Source organism: Pan paniscus, chromosome 4, assembly GCF_029289425.2.
Source record: "Pan paniscus chromosome 4, NHGRI_mPanPan1-v2.0_pri, whole genome shotgun sequence".
NCBI lineage: Eukaryota > Metazoa > Chordata > Mammalia > Primates > Hominidae > Pan > Pan paniscus.
This window is the reverse complement of record NC_073253.2, coordinates 111,526,229-111,549,096: the sequence shown is the minus strand read 5'-3', so window position 1 is coordinate 111,549,096 and position 22,868 is coordinate 111,526,229. Positions and strand designations below refer to the sequence as shown.

The window sequence follows — 22,868 nt, the reverse complement described above, 5'->3', positions numbered from 1 at the left end:
TTTGTGACATCAGAAAATGTAAATATATCTTAGAACACATAAAGCACAAATCATAAAAGAAAAAAATAAGAGCATGCCTTTTAAAAAATAAAGCACTCTTTCTTTTGAAGGCAAGGCACTGACATAGAGAAAATATCGCAATAAAAATATCTCACAAAGGAGTTGTTTCCATATAATATAAATAATTCTTATAGAGCAACGATAAATACAATTTTTAAAATGAGCAAAGTATTTGAAAAGACAATTCTTAAAAGATATATGAATGAACAATAAGCACATGAAAAATTGTTAAATCATTAGTCATCATGGAAATGCAAATTAAAACACACATCTTCTAGAAAGCTAAATTAGAAAGACTCACAATACCAAGTGTTGGTGAGGATATGGATCATTAAGAACCCTCATAAAAGCATGGTAGGAATGTGATATGGTACAATTATTTTGGAAAACAGTTTAGCAGTTTCTTATAAAGTTAAACACCTTCCATACGACTCACTCTACTCCTAGGCATTTCTATAAGAGAAATGAAAACATGTGTCTTCCAAAAGACAGAAACGAATTTTCACAGAAGCTTTATTCATAATAGCCCCAAACTGGAACGAATCCAAAAATCCACCAATAGATAAACAGACAAATATTTTGTAGTAGATTCATATAGCAGAACATTATTTGGCAATGAAAAAGAACACACTTTGGATACACACAACAACATGGATAAATTTCAAAAATACACTGAAGAAGCCAGACACAAAACAGTACATACAGGATGCTTCCCATTAACATGAAGTTCTAGGACAGGCAAAGCTAATATATGTGTACAATGACAGCACATCAGCTGTTGTCTAGGGATGGGGTAGAAGAGACTTACTACAAAGGAACACACAGAATCTTTTGAGATGGTGGAAGTGTCCTTTCTCAATTTTGGTGGCAGTTACATGAATCTGTACATACATTTTTCAAAATTTACTAAACTGCACAGTTAAAATGATTCATTTTATTATATGTAAATTAAATCTCAGCAAAGTTGACTAAATCTCAGTCTTTCATATTTAGTTTTCAGAGAGACAGCTGGATTTTAACACCCAGGATGATGCATTGCAATGGAGCAAGCTAAGCCATTCTAAGGCTTGAGCCTTACTCAGCTGCTAGACCAGAGTCCTGGGACTGCCTTTCTCTTAAACTCAATGACATCCAAGGTCCAGAAGTCCACTATTCTGAATCTCTCTGTAACAGAATCCTATATTGGTTATTAAGAGAGGATGGCAAGATTTTGACTAAAATAGAAGTCTCAGAAACACTCATTCTATTTTATGGAATTAGGTGTTGCCCAATTTAAAAACAAACAAAAAGAAGTTGCACGGAGGGCTGCTGTATTCCCAGAGTTTAGCAGTGTCTCTTAAATGAATAAAACAAAAGTAAAAGAAGAGTATTCCTGGAGAAAACCTTAGATCTCTAGAACAGTATATGTGCAAGGAATGAGAGACACAGGGAAGAAGAGAGAAAGAAAAATAGTGGCTTTGTTGAAAACCATCAGGCCAGAAAGCATCTCAGGTCTGGCTCTTAGAGCAAGCCCAGCCTACAAAGTGTATAGCCTAAGTAAGTATGTCCAAGTCCTGGAAGTTTGCTTCCTCATTGATTTAATAGAGCCATCCTCACTGCAGCAAATTCCCCAGTGAGGGAAATTTTATTTCCCATGCACCTGCAACTCCCAATTAGATATATTCAGCTAGAGGTGGTCTGAAAAGTATAGCTCTCATTTCACAGGAACTCCTTGCAGAGCATCTGGCCTCTGCTAAGACACTTACAGGCTGGTCCATTTTCTCTGGACCCACGTGTCTCTTGCTTTCCAGCACAGAGGCGTATGCACATCTCAAATCAGTTAATCGGCATGCACTACTTCCCAATGACAGCCAACAAAGACATTCTAAACATGGTTTGACTTAGTTCATACAGACCTTGCTACATCTACATTCATCTTTGGCTCATATGTGACCCATCTGTTGATGAAAAATTACAGTGTGTCACATACGCCCATACATTCATTGTAGGATTCAGGCTAGAAGTCATGCTTTTGGGGATGTGTCAGAGGAATATGTGGAACAAATTCTGTTGGTTCTTCCCCACTTAATGAAGGATTCCATGCCTTGGCTCCCTGGAAAAACATCTGACCAGAAATAGGAAAATGTCCTGATAAGTAAACCAACATGATAAATGAAGATCATTAGCATAATTAAGCTACAGATTTTGGAAAGGAGTGCTAGAGAAGCTTTACATATGGGTGTGAGACTACATTAGAGAAATGATGGATACTTTGAGCGGGGGTAGGACAGGTAACATTTTGCTTTGCCTACAAGGCTTGAGATACTGTGGTTTAACAGGTCACTGATTACCTTGAGGGGCGTCAAACCCCAAATCTAGCATATTTGACAGACTGCTAGCTGTTTTCCAAAAGGTAATAGCATTGGCAGGGGAATTTCTTGGATCCCAAACATGGACTCCTTTAGAACTACTAGGTAAAGGATAACCACATTTTAAGGTATTTTTTTTTAACCACTTCCCGAAATGGCAGTTTGCATTACCACCCCTTCCCACCCCACTTGGAGAAGCAATGCAATATGTAATGTCAAGAGTTTAGACTGAGGATTATAGAATCTGCTCTCTATTCTTGGCTCTGCCAAGAAGAGGGCTACATGACATGGGACAGGTCATTTGTCCCCTCTGAGCCTCAGAAGTGGTTAGAGAACTTTGTATTTCCCTGGTTCTTTCTGGGTCTTTCTGTGTTGTTTTCATTCTTTCCTTCTGAATGTTCCCTTTGCTTGTCCTCTAACAGCAATCATTCACTCCGCCTCCCAGTTGGGGCCAATTCTGCTGTTTGACCTGCAGTTGGAGCCAGTGCTGCTTATCCCAGTCAACATTATTGATCAACATTACTGAACAAATAAGTGATCACATACATGAACAAATTTTTGACTCTTTCCTCTCAGCATGCTGGACCTCTCAGTAGGCTGTTATTACATCTCAACAAATAGGGGTGTTAAAATTAACTTAAATTGTGCTCAATTAATCAGAACTTATTCAAGACTTTCTGTGTGTCAGGCATTAAAATAGGCAGGTGCTTGTAGTGATGTGAGATATATGATAAAAGTCCTACCCATAGGAAACTTTACCTTGTCTGTGACTTCACACCAACATTTAGTGAGTGCATCAACTGGGGTCCAATCAGGAGACAGGAATCAAACAGTGATTTAAATAAGGGAAGCTTAATATAAAGAATGATTAAGCTGGCTATGCACGGTGGCTCACACCTGTAATCCCAGCGCTCTGGGAGGCCAAGGCAGACAGATCACCTGAGGTCAGGAGTTCAAAACCAGCCTAGCCAACATGGTGAAACCCGTCTCTACTAAAAATACAAAAATTAGCTGGGCACAGTGGCACACACCTGTAATCCCAACTACTTGGGAGGCTGAGGCAGGAGAATCACTTGAACCTGGGAGGCAGAAGCTGCAGTGAGCCAAGATCACGCTACTGCACTCTAGCCTGGGCAACAGAGTGACAACCTGTCTCAAAAAAAAAAGATTAAGCTATAATAAAACAGTAACTATAAGATGTAAGAGAACTTTATAATGTTCCATAGGGCTGAGGGAGAGTGCTCAAGGAAGGATGGAAGGGGATCTTTCCTCAAGGCTCAGGTTCTTATCTGGTTGCAGAAGGTCTAGTTGCACTTCAATGGATGGAAGAGAGGTTTGCTGGCTTGTTCATGCCAGAGCTGGTTCACAGTCACTGAGTAAGAAGAAAGCTACTCTCTAGGAAGTACGTGAGCCACAGCCAGATTGGGTATGCACAGATACTTTGGGAATATCACTGTTGGGTAGAAGGCTTGGCACTCCTAGTGTCCATGTCAGGAGGGCAAATCTGAGGGGCAGGGTACAAGTGAGTCACAACTGGTGAGGCAGGTGAGTGGGCATGCAGAGGGGCTGGAGGTACTGCTCTGGGCAAGAGGGCTAGAATTTCTAGTGTCTGTGTTGGGAGGGCTATGAGAAGGTGATCACTAGGATAGGTCAGGGCTGCAAGCTTACCAAGGGACTGTGTGCTCTGGCTGGGGCACAGTACCACCAGATGCACTCACACTCATACCAGTGACCAACAGTGCAGCTGCTGGAGCCTACAAGAGAAGTCCCTTCCTCCTGCAATATCCCTCCAGCACCCTCTACTTAGAAAGCTTAATATGGTGCTCACATAAAGGAGGACAGCTTAAAGGGATTCCAAACATTAACGGCAGAGAGAGAACTCAAGGGAAAATTTGGAGGGACAAAAATTGATAATTGGCACAGTGAAGTATTAAAAGAGCCTTAAACTAGGGATTAGACATTCTGAGTTCTAGTCTGAGTTCAGCTGTGTAAGCTTAGGCAAGTGATTTAGGTGTCTTCGTTTTAGTTTGTTCATTTAGGAAATGGAAATAACACTTGTTCAATTAACTAAAGAATAATGCAAGGATCAAACGAGAACAAGCATATAAAAGGATTTCTATAAACTGTAAAGTGCTACACATTTCCAGTGGGTCATTGCTGTAGTAGTTGTATTCAGTATTACACTTACCATAAAGCTGAGTAATGTTTAGCCTAGAATTAAGGCCAAAGAGATGAGCCCCTATCTTATTTCGAATCCCTGGCACCAAGCACACTTACTTAAACAAAATAAATAGGTTTGTCTTTCTTACTAGAACTACAGTTTAAAAAACTTATTTCTTGATGGATAGTCTCGTGAAGGTATTGCTGTGTCTACTCAATTATGACCAACCATAGTCTCTCAAGGGTGGCCCACACTAATCATTCTCCATTTTTCATCTTACCAGAATGCTGCTGGTGGAGTCAGTAGGAAAAGCCTTTCTGCCCCTGATCAACCTCTACCTGAGGACCTAAGGCAATGCTTTTATTGTAGATCCTGATATGCAAACAGAACTACAGCACTCCAGAAGTAACCTCATTTGACTGGCCTATTAGTTAATGGGTAAATACATGTGTAAATGAACGAATGACTAAGCCAATAGAGTTAACCGGCCAAGGCTGTGCTCAGCATCCTATTAGAATATAGTAATTATAAGGCTATCAAAAACCATTGTTCTTTAAATATAATGCCTTTTCACACACACACGTGCATGCACGCACACACACACACCCCCACACACTCCTACCTCTGTCCATTTTTCTCCATTCCTTCCTCCTCCTTTTCAAATAAATGAAGAAACCTGAGTATACATACAAAATAACTGTTGATTTGTGTATTTGCAGCATGAAACTCACAGTAGAAAATCCCAGGGTTCTGTCTTGGAATCTTGAGCACTGCTCTCTGAGATCTGGAGTCTCTCTCTGTGTGAAGGTTAAGTTCCTGATGGTCTCTGCCTGTCCTGGGACTGCTGTTGATTCATGCAGGGAGAGAGCCGAGAACAAGCTGTGGCTGAAGAGGGCAAAATATGAGGACATGCTAACTGGTTTAGGAAAGGAACCTCCTGACATATGGCTCTCTGCCCCCATAACAGTGGTCAGGAAGGAGAAGCAGAAAGAGGCAAACAAGCTTAATGGCTCTGAAACATATCATTGGACATTTCAGAGCCCCTTGCAGGGAACTGAAACGTTGCATGTTTTTTAAAGCTAACTATCACTAATTTAATTTAAATAATTTTTTTTGTACTGCCTATAACACATTTTGTGGATGAGGTTCAGCAAAAAAAAAAAAAAAAAAAGACACATAAGATTCAGGTATGGTAAATGGTCCAAGGCAGAAACAACTTGGCATTGCAGAATCAGTTTCTTCTGCTTTTGATACACACTGGGATAGGTTAACTACTTCAGGGTGAAAATAACATACAGAAAAAGCCTTTAATTCATTCATTCTCCTGCCTCAAGCACATCTCATGGGTTTCATATGATGTAAATCAGTCCAACTTGAAGATGATCAAATACGTTTAAAAAAGGAGGCACAAAGGTAGGCCTGAAGCCTCTTGGACATCTGTTACTGGAGCACACAAGAGTAACTTGATTCGTCAGTTAACATCTCATCCTCTCTTTTTCTTGGTTTCCTACTTAGCTATGTTCCACTGTAAATGCTTAGTCTGCAAAGAGAGAAGCAATGTTTTCTATTGTTCTTTTCCTTCTACAAATGCAGCAAACAGCCAAAACATAGAATCAAGCCAGGCTACTGAGGGCATATTCCATACCTCTTCACTTTCCTAGGGAGCTAGAGGGGGATGTTGAAGTTCAAGTTCTCACTCAGAAGTATATAGAGGAAGGTGAGTGTAAGGTCAGTTTCCACCATTCCAGGAACTGGGAGCAGAGACTCTCAATGGTCTATTGTGGCAGGAAGGTAACCAATGAGCCTTTGAAACTGACCCAGCAATGTCTTCCCTCTGCTTTCAGGGAGATGAAATTTTTGCTCATTTAGAATGGAGCGTTAGAAGTGTCAAGCAGGTCTTCTTTGGGAGTCAGAGTAACTGACTTCAAAGCCTTCTTCTCTTACTCGAGGCCTACTTGAGAATTGAAAGATATGAATGATACCTTTGATGTTTTTGCCCATAGCTCTCTATGTTTATCACTGAAAAATAAGACAGATCTGCTAAGACAACCGATAAAGGACAGAGGCTGGAATTGTGATTGCATTAATGGAACCTGACTAGAGAACTTCACAAATGCCCAAATCTTATCCTGCCATTCACTCCTGATGCTGACATTTCCAGAAGAGCTACACATAGGAAGACTGATAGCAACTGGGAACCAAAATGACAATTATCTTTCAGAGCTTGGTAAGGTTGGATAAGAGCATATGGTTCATTCTTAAGGCCTAAGAAAGACACTCCCTCCCTACCTGCCCCTCTTCCCCACACATCTCAGCTTCTCCTCAAAATCTGGACTATCTTATTCCAACCCATAGAGTGGAAGCAAGAAATGCAAAAGGAGCACCATCCATGGGCATGGTCTTTTTATGGTTGATCTGGCCATCGATAAACATGGCCAACCAATACTTTAACTGACCAAACAGAATGGCAAGCCATTCTTCCCTAAAGGATGTGGGAGAACGAGAGAGAGGGCCAATAGGGAAGTAGGCAGAGAGGCAGAAGCATTTCTTCCTCTATAACATATTCACCCTATTTCCATAAAAATGTTCTATTTGAAATCCTATACAGAGAAGTTTATGAAATTGGTTTGGCTTCCTTTAGTAAACCCTAAAGTAAAAACGCTTAGAAAAATGATGAAATAAGGTTTAAATATTTAATTATAGGAGAATTTTTAACATTTCAAAAAATACAATCCTATGGAAAGAAAATTTGATCTGATGTGGCTCTATTTTTTCAAGCAGACTCTTGTAACCCTGGATCTCCTTACACAAACTATAGAGCTAAATATAAAGATTAATTAAAATAATTTTCAAAGATTATCTTGGTTACAGATTTAACTGAAAGTGTAAACTAAAGAAAAGGGATCAAAGAGTAGAAATGCATTTACAGGAATGGCATTAACTTAAGGAAAATGATCCTGGAAAATCAGAGACGGGAAGGGTGCTTCATGGAATCCAGTAGAGAACCACAGCACTGTAAAATCAGTGCATTTGGGTAAGTGCTTATTGAGGGCCTGAAGAAATAACCTCACAGATGGTGGCCACACTCTACTGGTCCATCAGTTTAGGGCACCTATCAACACCTATGAGCCTGCCAAGCAGAACTTTACAAGATCACTGACCCAACCATATGAAGGAGGTTAATAGCATATCTAGCAAAGGTGGCCACCCCCAGAGTCCTCCAAGCCTGCTGTGTGAGAAATGCCTGCACTGGATAATTTGCAAGTCCAGAAAGCCAATGCATCCAAACTCACTGACTTTCTTTTTACTACTCTAGTTACTTTGTTTGGATGACATAAGGAAAGAACATACTTTGCAGTAAGAACCAAAACTCTGACAAAGAAGGCCTTGAGTTTCAAGGATTCACAGGGCATTCTGCCATAAGGTAGGAAAGTTAGATGTTATAAATATTACTCTATCGTAAGAAACCGATCCCTCACATTGGGCTCTACATCTAAGGGCACAGTCTTAGTTGCAAAAAATTAAACTAAACTGTTACTGAACAGCTTTCTGTGTGGCTCTGTTTATCTTGCCTGCTTTCTGTACTATCTATGTCAACTTTATCTGATTTTTGTCCAGCTGGTATATTTGTGATAAGTTGGAACAATCTGTGCCATGTAAAGGGAGACTTAAAAAAACTTTGTCAGAATTGTCCCACATCAGTGAGGAAAGCCTGTTGGTAGGCAGTGTGTACAGGAGTGAGTGTGTGTGTGTGTGTGTGTGTGTGTGTCTATGTGTGTCTTTAATCAAGATACTCTTTTCAGCAGGAAATTAAAATCTTCTGGGTAATGAGCTCAGAAAATCTATACACACTGAACATATATTTCAGTATAAGAATGTTGTTGATGTCTCTCTAGAGCACTTCATTTTGACCCTATCACATAAAACAACTCTGAAATTGCTAGGAATGTAACTGTTTTCAGTCTTGCAGCATCAGTACCCAGAAGCATGTGTAGGTCAACTTCATGACTATCATAAATCTCTTCACAGCAATGCGAGAACTTGCTCTAGCCTTCTGGAGGGCAGAAATCTGGGTCTCTGGCTGGTTATAAGGCTTTTATTCTCATGTTTATCTCCTGGATGATGAATAAAAGGATCAGTGACCTCAGGAGATACTCCCTAGAAGGGATGTGGCTATTCCCTAATGGAATTACCAAATACCAGCATAGTTGGCTAAACCAGTTTGAAAACTACTTTTGTACAACTTTAAGTTTACAATTATTTTAAGAATTTAGATAGTACTGTGCAAATAAATGGAGAGAGCCCAAGGCAGAAAAAAACTACGTACTCTATTAATTCATTCAGTCAGTATTTCTAAAGCACCCCAATGTTCGTAGAACTACTTGCAGCAGCATGAAAGAGAGTAAGAAGCTGGACTGCAAAGTAGAACACATGGTCTGGAATACACAAGTCACCTTTTCTCTGATCAGCTGGAAATTACTCTGCTCCTCTGTCAAGCATAAACACATTCTTGGGATGGAGAGGAATGCTGGAGCTTCCAAGGTTGATGTGTTAAAGCAGCCTTATCCAGGGGACAGCAGCTTTTTCCTTTGTCCCCTTATGTAGTCTGGTTGAAACTGCAGAATAATTTGAAATGTGGACTAAAAATAGTGCACTAAGGAAACTTAGAAATCCCCGAAGGAAGGAGAGATGAGGAAAGGCCTTGAGAAATCACTGCACTCCTTGCCTTACAGCAAGTCTGTATTTATCATAGATTTAAAAAACTTTATTATTGACTTTCCTTTAAAGTTTTGGGTAGAATGTACAGTGTTTTCAATTTTTATTTGCCAATTAAAAAAATACAAACGTAAGTCAGAAAAAAATAAATGCAACTATTAAATTTACTATTAACTGCTTTCCTTTACCTAGATTTTTTGAAGGAAAAATCTTTAAAAATCATTAAAAAATCAGGTTCTCATTAAAAGATGCTAAAAATGACTGAACTCTGGTTTCACTAAAAGAAGATTATTATATATTCATTATTTTTCCTGCCTTGGAGATTGAAACAGTCTCTCTAAGCCTGTAGCACCGTCTTCCTTACAGATTTATTGACTGGACTGGCTTCACCTTTCCTGTCTTTGCAGACTACTTCTTTTGAAATAAAAATCAGTAACTTTCCATTTCAAATAAAACAAAGTAGGCTATGAAAACTGCCATCATTTAGATTTGGATTGTAGGCCTCCATAACAGCTAGTACAACCTTATAATTCAGAGAAAAGCAAAAGAGCTTCAAAAATACTTCAAGAGTGTGCATATGGCGAGATGGGAGCAATGGTTAAAAATCCTTAAAATTCTCCAAAATTAAAAATGCCATTAAGCTTTACTATAAAATACCTCAAATTAATGTGTTCCTAATTTTAGCATTAAATGAAGCTGGTCTATTGAGTAGGACTATTTGCATAATGATGGCAAAAAAAAATCAAAGTTTTAGGGAAGCAAAATTGATCAGAAATTTAAATTATAATCCCTGAGTAGCTTCTGACTAATGCATCTGAATAAATCAGAACCATCCCAGTTCTCTTATTCAACAGTAGAAAAAGAATTATGGAAAGACTTTGGGGGAAATTTACAATATACCCTTATGGTTTCTCAAAACATTTGTCTCAAAATAACCACACTGAAGGAGGGAGGTGAATATAGGTTCCCAGTAACACTGAGAATTTAGCCTGAATTTGCAGGCTGCAAGCACAAAGGTTTTGTTCTGTTTTTTAAAGTTTCCCATTTCCTCTTTAACATTTATATGCATTTTGCCATAAAATGTAAATCTCCATTTTAAAATATGTTTTACATTACTGGCCAATTATAATAAAATTATGTTGCCACCATATTAGTTAGGCTACAGGCAAACGTGCTGCGTATAGCCTAAACTGACCCCAAATTTAATAACTCAAACAAGATATTTTATTTCTGTCAAGGGCATGGAGACAGCTGTGTTCTATAAGTATATTCAGGGACCCAGGTTCCTTCCATCTTGTTGCTCCCTACCTCTTAAGCATTAGCATTCTTGTCTGCTCAAAGCTGACTCAGCTCCAAATCTGGGTTTCAATCACAGAAAGGGGAAGATAACTGGAGATGAATGATCACTTCCATTCACAATTCATTAGCAACACTTAGTTCCACGGCTGCAGTAGCTGCAAAAGAGGATAGAAAATGTAATTTCTTCTACTTCTGGCAAAAAGTAGAAGTGATGCTATTGAAATATATACAACGTCCATCTTACTACTTTTTGTGTTCCCTACCAACTACTTTATTTCTCTAGGGATGCTCCGGTTTAGAGAGCATAGTATAAAGCAGGGTTCTGCATCCTTTCTTTCTATAAAGGGCCAGGTTTTAGGCTTTGTGGGCCATATGGTCTCTGCTGCAACTACTCAACCCTGCTGTTGTTCAAAAGCAGCTACAGACCACATGTAAACAATTGAGCATGGCTGTTGTTTTAGTTATCTATTGCAGCATAACAAATTACTACAAAGTTAGAGGTTTAAAACAACAGAGTTATCATCTCACAATTACCATGGGTAGAGTTCAAGCATAGTTTAGTTGGGTCCTTTGTTTAAAATCTCACAAGGCTGCAATAAGAGTCAGTTGGACTGTGCTCTCATCTAGAAGCTTAACAGGGAAAAAAACAAAACAAAGCAAAACAAAGCAAAACAAAAAAACGACGAAAAAACCCATTTCCAGGCTAATTCAAGGTTGTTCGCAGAATTTATTTCGTAGAGGCTATAAGGCTAAGGGCCTCAATTTCTTGCTGGCTGTTCTCCCTCAGCCCCTAGATGTCACCCTCAGTTCCTTGTCATGTAGCCCTATCCACAGCCTCTCTTATAACATGGTATTATTTCTTCAAAACAAGGAAGGGAGAAAGTCTCAAGAGTGAGTCTGGTAGCAAGACAACTGTGTTCCAATAAAACTTTATTTACAAAGACAAGTGGTGGGTCATGTCCATCATTTGCTGATCCTTGGTATAATGAATAAAGTGTAGAAGACATTATTTACGGTAAGAAGAAATCAAAGTTCACTGAGTAGAGAAAAAGATTTCTCAGAGCCAGAAGGGCCACGTGGAAAGGTACTCAGAAGAAAATATTTTTTTCATTCTGGTCCCATAATACATGTATTACCTCATTTTTAAAATAAAAAATAAAAGCAGAATTGGCATTGTGTTAGAATCAGTGATTATAAAATGGAGTTGTTATTAGAATGCCAAATAAGTTTAAAGTGAAGGGGCTTCATAGCAAGCTTTCTACAATTTTAACTCTAATTCAAACTTCACCTGGAAAAATTTCAGCAGAAAGTCTGCTTATTTTCTTAATGATTATAAAAATGTCAGCTAATGCTTATTATATGATTGAGATTCAAGGATTATGCTAAATGTTTAACATGAATTTCACTTAATCTTCAAAACACTCATGTTAGTTAGATTATTATTCCTATTACAAAGATAAGTAAAGTGAACTTTCACAAATTAACTTGCTCAACACACACACACAAAGTAGAAGAACAAGGATATAACCTTTGCACTGTCCTGAGAAACCAGATTGTTAAATTTTACTTAATGTGTAATAGGATCCTTTGAAGGGTTTTAGGCAGGGAGATGATATAATTAATAGGTTATTTTTTAAAAATTAGCTCTGTACAACGACTGGACTGGAGGAGGGCTAGAATGGAAGAAAGGTGGTCCAGGGCAAAGTTGATGGCAGCTTGGACAGGGTAGTGCCCTGGAGATACACTTGAAATACATTTTGGTGGTAAAAATGACAAAACTTGTAAGAGAATGTCTCCCTGTCTACCTAATTGTAGTGCACTCCACTATGCCATCTGTTCACTACACTCTAGCCACACTGACCTTTTGGTTCCTGAAATGCGCTAAGCCTTTCCCATCCTCTGAGATTTTGCATGGGCCATTCTCTCTAGAATGCCTGTCACTCTGTTCTACTATTGTGACATCTTAACTCATCATATTGGACTCAGCTCAAATCTCACTCCTCAGAGAATCCTTCCTTGATGCCCCAATCCAAGTTTGGTTCCATCATTAATTTTCTCTGAATAGAATCCAATTATATTTTGTCCCATATTTGTTTATTTATTCCATATTTGTTTACTTTTCACTAACACATTACATTTCAAGAGGCCAAGAACTAGTTTTGTCTATCACTGTTAACACGGTACCTAGCATACACAGTTCCTGCCACCATATTCACCATACTCAGCAGTGATTACTTGTTGAATAAATAAATGCCTGACTTCGAAGCCCTTACACTTGAATACTGAGTTATTGGCTCTCATATTTGATTTTTAAAGAGATTTCCTTTACAATCCTTCTATAGTTATCAAAGTGACATATCTCAATATGTCCCATCACTCTTCCTAAACAAACACTGACCTCAGGTTATAAAAAACGTTGAGGGTGAAATGTATAGAAGGAAGAAGGGGCTGCTGAAGGTGGCTTGAGGCAAGTGAGTTCTCATTCATTGTTTGTGGGAGTACAAATTAATGTAATCCTTTGGAGAAACAATTTAGCAATATATATCAAAGGCCTTGAAATAAATATAAATGTATTTTTGAAAATACACAAGAGGTGTGTATATTTGTATTATAAGATGTCTGGTTTTTTGTGTGTTGAGATGGGGTTTTGCTCTGTTGCCCATGCTAAAGGGCAGTGGCATGATCACAGCTCACTACAGCCTCAACTGCCTGGGCTCAAGCAGTTCTCCCACCTCAGCCTCCCAAGTAGCTGGGACCACAGGTGTGTACCACCACACCTGGCTAATTTATTATTATTATTATTATTATTTATTTTTTTTGTAGAGACAAGACTCACTATGTTGACCATGGTGGTCTCAATCTCCCGGGCTCCAGCAATCTGCCCACCTCAGCCTCCCAAAGTGCTAGGATTACAGACATGAGCTACTGCACCCACCAAATGTTTGCAGTATTAGGTAGGTACTTCCAGGAAGTGAGATGGCAAAATGGTGCAACTTTGTTTTAATGGGCAGCTATATATATATGTATGAGAAAAGGTCTCATTCTGTCACCTAGTCTGAAGTGCAGTGGGGTGATAGAATGACTCGCAGCCTCAACCTCCTGGGCTCAGGTGATCCTCCCACCTCAGCCTCCTGAGTAGCTGAGACTACAGGCATGCACCACCAAGCCTGGATAATTTTTGTATTTTTTTATAGAAATAAGGCTTTGCCATGTCGCGTGGGCTGTTCTCAAACTCCTGGGTTTAGGTGATCCTCCTGCCTCAGCCTCCCAAAGTGTTGGGATTACAGGCATAAGCCACCACACCTGGCCTTGTTTTTTATAATGAAAATCCTATTAAAGATGAAAATAGAAAATAAATCTTCATACTTTTGACATAGCAACTCTACTTCTAGGAATCTATACTAATAATATCACGAGAGATGTGGTCTAGGGTTTATGTATAATTATATTTATCAGTGAGTTCCCTATGTTCAAAAATTAGAATAATCTAAATGTGCCAAAATTTGGACAATTTAATTATTTTGAGAAATATAAAGTATATAAAGTATAGATCATTCAAATGATGAACTATTTAATATACATTAAAATTATGTTTGGGCAATAAAGATATGAAAAATGTTCATGCTGTAAGGGTACATAAAGCAAAGTATGAAACAGAATTTATGGCATTACTTCAATTTGTTAGGAAAGAAGAAAAAATGAACAAGAAAGATAAATGGATACAAAAAAACTGCAATAAATCTATCAATCTGTCATTAATGGCCATTTTTGGATGATAGGATTCTATAAGTTTAGATTAGTTATTTATGATTTTTTGGTATTTCCCAAATAAAAATAATCATGATAATTTATAATTAGGGAAGAATTACAAATATAATTTGTAATAGATACAAAAATTAGTTCCTCTTTCTAACAAGCAATTCTATGTCTATTCAATCCTCATGTCACACACTCGTGAAAGACATACAGTAACTTTATTTACCAAGATTGCAGTTCCAAGCCCCATTAATCTCATTTATCTTATTTTTATAAAAAAGTAACATGCATTTAATACTCTTTGGAAATGCCACATGTTCTTTGACTTGTGCATCATAACAACAGTAATGTCTTAAGAAAGAAAGTTATCTTCAACTAAATATTTCAGAAATAATTATCTTCTTAGTTGGCATTAGATCTTCTACTTGCCCTTTCTTTAGTGTCTCTGAGTCAGATTTTGTTGAACTAGACTAATGGAAAGAAGACTATCTGCCATATTTTTGCATAGGTTTAGAGATATTCTTAAAATAGTATAAAGCTAATTCTTTTAGGGAGCATACAACGAACTACTTTCAGAAAACTTCATTTCTAACCATCATATTTAACTTGTATACCTACATTAAGAATTCAGTTTTGCCACTAAACCAACGAAAACTTCTATTTATCTATATGGCTACTGTCAGGAAGGCCTATCAAATTTAACTTGGGATGATGTATATTTACATGTATATGAGAAAAAGTCTCAAAGAATGTTTACAAAAATATTTATAGTACCTCTAGGACTTCAGGTATTTACTTTTGAGAACTGGCAAAACAGAGCATAAAAAAGTAGGAGAGATCCTACAAGCCACATTATATTGCAAACATGCCTTCCAGATATTCTACCAATGAAAGTTTGAGTTTAAAAACTTTTAATCAACTATGGAAAACTGTAATAGTTGTATTCCGAAATAATCCAAACTCTCAATTCTTCTAAGCAACAGCTTACAAATAGATATACGAACAAATGTGGGTATAAATTCCATATACTGAATATTTGAGAGATACTTAACAGTTGTATTTCCCAGATGCTTCAAATAAGAAATGTGCTTCAATTTCAATGGCTTTGCTTATTTAAATATAGGACATTTCTGAAATCAAATTTCTTCATGTGAAGAAAGTCATGTTTGAATCTCTCTCTTTTTGGAAACAATACAGAAATTTCATTCATAAAAAATTCAAGTTTTTTTTAAACAAATGTATGTAAATGTATTAATTACATACATTTTAACAAATGTATGTAAATGTATTCATTTACATACATTCATGGCATAAAATATACTATAATGTATATAATTAAAAAATGTACACTTCAACCAATCCTAAGACACAAAAATTTTATTGACAGAAATCAACATATTTATGGAAAGAGAATATAAAAGGTATCTGATTCGAATAATGGTGCCCATTTAGCACTCATTACAATTATTTTATTCAAGACCTGATTCTGTCTCCCAAACTATAAAGTGAATCATTATTAATTTGCAGTATAAAGAAAAACACACAAAAACCTGGACTATTATTAAATCATTAAACTGAGAGAGAAACTGAAGTTGACAGAGAAGCTCAGACTGGAATTAACTGATACCATACTACTCACTATTTTACATTTCCTTCCTATATTATTTCCGAAGCAAAATATACTCATCATATTCAAATAAAAATGCCATAGTGTATTTGATTGTATATGGCTATTTTCTTAATTTTATTCATGTAATTACCAAAGCTCTGTATTCTACTAAGGTACACATCTTATCTTGTATCCATGGACGCTCCTTGTTATATTATGGTATCATCCAGCAAGTAAAAACTAAGCAGGAAAGGCAAGAAAGCAACACTATGACAGTAAAAACAATATGGTATTCACTTTTGTTTCCTTTAAAGGGAAAGTGTTCTTAATAATTACCGTTGGCTCACAGAACTAAAGAAAGTATATTAGAACCTCAGTATTCTTAACAATGATCTCTATTGGTCATTATTTGTCTAAGAAGTGATAAGCCATATAATTTACAGAAAGCAAGTCACTGAATCCTTCAGAAAACACAACCTGGCAATGTATCTTCAATGCAAAATAATGAGATGGCAGGAGCGTGATGAAAAAAACAGTCTTCGAAAACATCATGTAAGGGAATCCAGCTGTGCTTGTATAGTCTCTAGCTATTTACAAAGACAAAAAAAAAAAAAAGACGTTAGTGAAGGGAACGAAACTCATATCAAGTGTTATTCAGACACATGCAAATAGAAAGGAAAAAATAGCATTGGTAACTATGAATATTAAATCCATTCACATAGCAATAAAATTACCACTTAGAATATTTTTCTTTTTAGGTGAAGATATTAGAATTTGTGCTTGAAAATTTAAGTTTTCAAATTTTCAAAGAAAGAAGATTTCTTAATACTGTTGTTTTAAGTGTCTTCAGCTGTTTCCTTTTAAATTATCACTCCATAATTTTTTTTTTAAATGAGACATGGGGTTTTATTGGAGGCTTACATACGACGGAGCGGGTACAGTGGTGGTGGGCTGAACAGGATAACCACACGCATGGTCCAGTGGCAGTACACTGGCAGAAGAACTGCCTACTTGATAATATTTTAAAGTTGGGGGGTGGAGGGAGTATATTTTCCTGGATTACAAAATCAGTCTTCAGAAAGAGACATGAAATATACTCACAGATAAATCTCTAAAGGCATGTTTCCCTTTACCTTTGGGCCCAGAAATTAAAGTATTTGACATTATATATATTTAAAGTGTCAGTGTGGCTAGGAATCACAAAGTTCATTACTTAATGTTTTATATTAAAGCAACAATCCTATTGCTTTAATTAAAACTATTTTCCTTTTCTTCCTGATTTAGTTTTTCAAATTCTCTTCATTTCTGCTATACTTCCTCCTGTGAAACATAAGGTCTTTTATAAGGGAAGTTTAAAGAACTTAGTTCCGTAATAAGACATTTAAAAATAAGAATTCATAAAATGAAACAAAATATTATGAAAAAAACTCCACATATTAGAAAATTATTTTAAAAATACAGACCTTGTTATAGAAATCAAACAACTCCTTGTGACTGAATTCCACAAGAACTTTCTCCAGGCTCTGTAAGGAAGAAAAACAACAAAAAGAATGTAGTTGCACACAATTTACATCACATTTTTTCTCTCCAGCTAACCTTAGAATATGACATAAGATTGTCCTCTGAGTGGTTTTAAAAAATGCTTACCTGCTCTACTCAACCCCATGATTCCTAGAACTCAAAAATGCACTTAATAACACTCTAGCAAAAGGTTTCAATTCTACAGACATCTGTCCTTTAAGTTGACTCTACGAAGGTTAATAAAACATATGCCAGTAAGAGAACAACTTTATTATCTAATTTTTTCAAGACAGAGATAATACATGAGATTATATTTCATCTTTCTCAGCAGTCTGTTTGAAATCTAGTAAATATCATTACACAAAGACACTGGAGGCAGGATATCTGATTGAACTCACCCAGCCATTAATGCCTCACATCAGCACAGCTACTGCCTCCAAGCACTAATCTAGCAGTTGTGATCTCAACATGCTGAGTGTTACCTTCTTCAATGTACAGACTCAGCAAAAGTTCACAATTAACACAACAGTTTCAAAGTCAGGACTTAAACACTCTCTTTCCTTTTACTTCACATGCATTAGAGAATCCTTTATGGGTGCTACAGATGCTAGGTAATATTGTATATATATGTATGATGCTGTAGTAAAGTATGATATTAAACTAAACCCAACTCAACTCAATCCAACCTACTTTTGGTTGATTCTGTATACTGAGGAAACAATTCAAACAATTTGCTTAAGACTGCTCAAATGTGTTTATTATACTCAAGGTCCCTCTGAAGAAGTGAAAGTTAATGAGGAGACAATGCCAAGAATATGCTAACTGCTCTGATCACACTGCTGTAATCACATGACATAAAATGGGCATCATGAACTAAAGAAGTAGAAAACTGATGCAAAATTGAGCCACATGGTCATTTCCAACATACTGTTTATTCTAGTTCCCAGTTTCTATGTTCACTTTTATCTGTTTTAATGATTTCCATTTCTATTTACAAAGCCGACATTTCAAACCAAATTATCTCCAACTAATTCCAGAAGAGTCAATGGGGCTATGTTCAGAAAATGCATCTCACTCTTCATGAAGCTAAGTGTACAGGATCAAATTTCCATACTTCTTCATTTTCTCTCATATATCTATCTAAGTACTTAAGCTTTAAAATGAAAAAAGAAGTACATCTGCTTTAAAGCCTCTTCCTTTAAGAATGATATAAAATCATGAAGTTTTTATACTATATTAGAAAAATTTATTGGCTGTCACACATCATTAAAGCTCCAAAGATTTAATCAGCATCATCTATACATAGTATATGCCCTCCTAGCAGTTAAGGAAGGATGATAAGCCTAGGTTTACCCTAAAGTTCTGAGAAAAGCAAGACAAGTTCATCACTCTCACCTCCATCCAAAAAGATAGGAGAGAATGAAGGCTGAATCAGCGTGTAAACAACTGATCTGATGTACCCCTAAAGGTGGCAGTCAAGCCAGGTTCTTGTTTTCTACATTTTGCTTTGCTTTGTTTTAAGGTGGTGTTTCCTAAAATGTTACATTGAGGAAAGAGAAGAAATGTAACTTCGAAAACATACTTCTTAAAAGAACAATACCTATAGTGGTAGACTAGAAAGCTAGAGGCCCTCTTTCCACCACTAAGATACCAAGTTAACAATATACGGATCAGAATACTCTTGTGAGAACTTGAGAGACCAGCTGAGATGCTACAGCACCCACACCATTATAAAACCAAGAAGGAATTCCAATGAAAGTGGTAGGAAATGAATTTCACAGTGTTCAGTGTATTCATGCATGCCTCTCTCCCATGTGGAATAGCGGAGCAACCAAGAAGAACCCACCACCCCCCATGCCAGAGCTCCTCCCTCAGGACAGAAACAAAAGAATGAACCATACATCCAACATTCTGGCTTTCTGGGGGATTCCCAAGGAACTGGTTTCTGTATTAATTAAAGAAGGGCACTCACAGGCCCAGCACCAGCATTTGGAAGGCACTGAAAACAGAGGTGAGAGGCATATTAGAGCTGCAGTTCCACGGGCAGGTGCCAGAGGGAGCAAGATATCAGAAAACATTTGAGAGGCCCTAGAACTCCCAGCTGGGGTATTAGTGAAGGTCTTCCCCTGCACAAAGCCAGTATGCAAAGACTAGGGGAGGTAGTTGTCTTTCAAAATGCCCAGCAAAAATCACAAAGCATACAAACCAATAGGGAAATATGGCCTAATCAAAGGAACAAAATAAAACTCGGGACACTTACCCTGAAGAAACAAAGGTCTATCAGCTACCTGACTGGGAATTTAAAATAACTATTATAGGGATGTTTAATGAGCTAAAAGAAGGCTGGGAGCGGTAGCTCAAATCTGTAATCCCAGTACTTTGGGAGGCTGAGGTGGGTGGATCACCTGAGGTCAGGAGTTCGAGACCAGCATGGCCAACATGGTGAAACCCCATCTCTACTAAAAATACAAAAATTAGCCAGGTATGGTGGCATGCACCTTTAATCCCAGCTACTCGGGAGGCTGAGGCAGGAGAATCACTTGAACCCAGGAGGCAGAGGTTGCAGTCAGCCAAGATTGTGCCACTGCACTCCAGCCTGGGTGGTAAAGTGACACTGTCTCACAAAAAAAAAAAAAAAAAAGAGAGAGAGAACACAAACAATTGAAAACAATCAGGAAAATGATACATGAACAAAACGAGAGAACATCAAGAAAAACACAGAAACTATAAAAAAGAACCAAACAGAAATTCTGGAGCTGAAAAATACAGTAACGGAATGGAAAAACTTATTAGAGGTATTCAACAACAGTTTTAGGCAGAATGAAGAATCAGTGAACTTGCAGGCAAGTTATCTGAAATCACCGAGCAGAGGAGAAAAAAGAAAGAAGAAATGTGAAGAGATGATAAGGGATTTAGGACAATATCAACCAGGTCCATATATGCATGATGGGTATTCCAGAAGGGAAAGTAAGAGAAAAAAAAATAAGAGAGCTTATCTGAAGAAAAAATGGCTGAAAACTTCCCCAATCTGTGGACAGAAATGTACATACAGATCAAGAAATTCAAAGAACTCCAACGAGGAAAATCCAAAGATAACCATACTAAGAAACATTATAGTCAAACTGTGTAAAGTCAAAGACAGAAACTTAAGAGCAGCAAGAGAAAAGTGATTTATCACATATGAGGGAGCTTCCATAATATTATCAGCAAATTTCTCAGCAGAAACTTTGAAGGCCAGAAAGGAGTAGGATGATATACTCAAAGTGCTGAAAGGAAACAAAAACAAAAACAAAAAAACTATTAATCAGGAATACTGCATCTGGCAAAACAGTTCTTCAAAAGTGAAGAAGAAATTAACATTTTCCCAGATAAAGAAAAGCCATGGGAGTTCATCACCTAGAGCTAATCTATACAAAAGGCTAAAGGAAGTTCTTTAAGTTGAAATGAAAGGACAGCAGGCAAAAACACAAAGCTGTATAAAAATATAAGGTTCTCAATAAAGGTAAATACATGGAAAAATATAGTAATACGTACTACTGTAAATTTAGTATGTGAAATTTAAATGAAAAAACCCCAAAACAAAACCCATAAATCTATATTAATGTATATGTAATATATAGAAATGTAATTTGTAACATCAGTAACAAATGGAGAAGTGGAGCAGTAAAGGAGAAAGTTTTCATATGTGATTAGAGTTAGGTTGTTACCAGTTTGAAATAGAATACTATAACTTTGAGATGTTTTATGGATTTACAATGGTAACCACAAAGAAAATATCTGTAGAATACACACAAAAGGAAGTGAGAAGGGAATGAAAGCATACCACTAGAAAAAAAAATCAATGAAACACAAAGAAAGGCAATGAGAGAGGAAAGGAACAAGACATAGACAGCAACTAACAAAACGGCAATAAGTCCTTGCCTATCGGTAATTATTTTAAATGTAAACAGATTAAACTCCCCAATCAAAAGATACAGGCTGGTTAACTGGATAAAATAACAGAATCCAACTATACCCTGTTTATAAGAGACATACTTTAGATCTAACAATACACATAGGCTGAAAGTGAAAGGATGGAAAATGATATCCCGTGTAAATGGTAACAAAAGAGAGAAGTGGCTACATTAAAGTCAGACAAAATATACTTTAAATAAAAAACCATTACAAGACACAAAGAAAGACATTATATAATGACAAAAGGGTCAATTTACCAGGAAAATAAAACAATTATAAATATTTATGCACCAAACCTCATAGCTTTGGTGCATAAATACAGTAAGTTCTCAATGTTGTCACAGTTTTTTGAAAACTGCAGCTTTAAGAAAAAGCACAAACAACAAAGCCATTTTTTCCCTCAACATTATGATAAAAGGACACTGAACAAAATGACATTATTTAAAAGCCTTCTGTACATTGTTTTGCTTAAAGATGCAATTTCCAAGAACCTATCACAATGTTATATGAGGACTTACTGTATTTACATGAATCTAAATATATGGAACAAACTTTGGCAGGATTGAAGAAATTTGACAACAACACAATAATAGTAGGAGACTTCAATATTCCACTTTCAACAATGAACAGAATTATTCAGAAAATCAACAAGGAAACAAGATTTGAATAACCTTATAGACCAATTAGACCTAACAGACATATACGGGACACTCTAATCAAAAATAGCAGAATATGTATTGTTGAGTACCCATGGAACATTCTCTGGGATAAGACCATGCATTGGGCCACAAAACAAATCTTAAATTCCAGAAGACTGAAATCATACAAAGTATCTTTTCTGATTACAATGGAATAAAACTACAAACCAGTAGCACAAGGAAAACTGGGAAATCTACAAATACGTGGAAATTAAACACATTCTCATACAATCAATGGGCCAAATAAGTAATAAGGGGAACTGGAACTGGGAAATATCTTAAGACAAATGAAAGTGAAAATACAACATGCCAAAATTTTGGGATGGAGTGAAACCAGTGTTAAAGGGTTAAGTTTATAGCTGTTAAGTGTATAATGTAAAATACATATATATCTCAACTTAACAACCTAACTTTACATCCAAGGAACTAGGAAAAAAAAAAAAAACCCTAAGGTCAAAGTAAGCAGGAAGAAGAAAATAATATAGATTACAACAGACAGAGATAAATGACATAGAAAATCAAAAAACAATATAAAAATTCAAAGAAATTGAGTTAGTTTTTTAAAAAGATCAATAAAATAGACAAATCCTTAGCTAGACTAATTAAGAAAAAAAGAGGGAAGACCCAAATAACTAACATTAAAAATGAAAGAGAGGACATTATAACAGATGCCATAGAAATAAAAAAGTGTTATAAAAGACCACTATGAACAACTGTTTGCTAACAAGTTGAATAACCTAAGATGG

At 36.7% G+C, this 22,868-nt stretch overlaps 1 protein-coding gene across 2 annotated transcripts in view; it reads right to left on the bottom strand.

The window, feature by feature from the left end:
* Positions 1 to 15,699: 15,699 nt before the first annotated feature.
* COMMD10 (COMM domain containing 10) overlaps positions 15,700 to 22,868 on the bottom strand; it is a 203,363-nt gene continuing 196,194 nt past the window's right edge. For both annotated transcript variants that reach the window (XM_003826717.7, XM_034960373.3), the window contains exons 6-7: positions 17,413 to 17,472; positions 15,700 to 16,536 (exon numbers count right to left, since the gene is read on the bottom strand). In XM_003826717.7, coding sequence (XP_003826765.1) covers positions 16,498 to 16,536; positions 17,413 to 17,472 — 99 coding nt within the window. In that variant the 3' untranslated portion in view covers positions 15,700 to 16,497. The remainder of the gene's footprint in view (positions 16,537 to 17,412; positions 17,473 to 22,868) is intronic.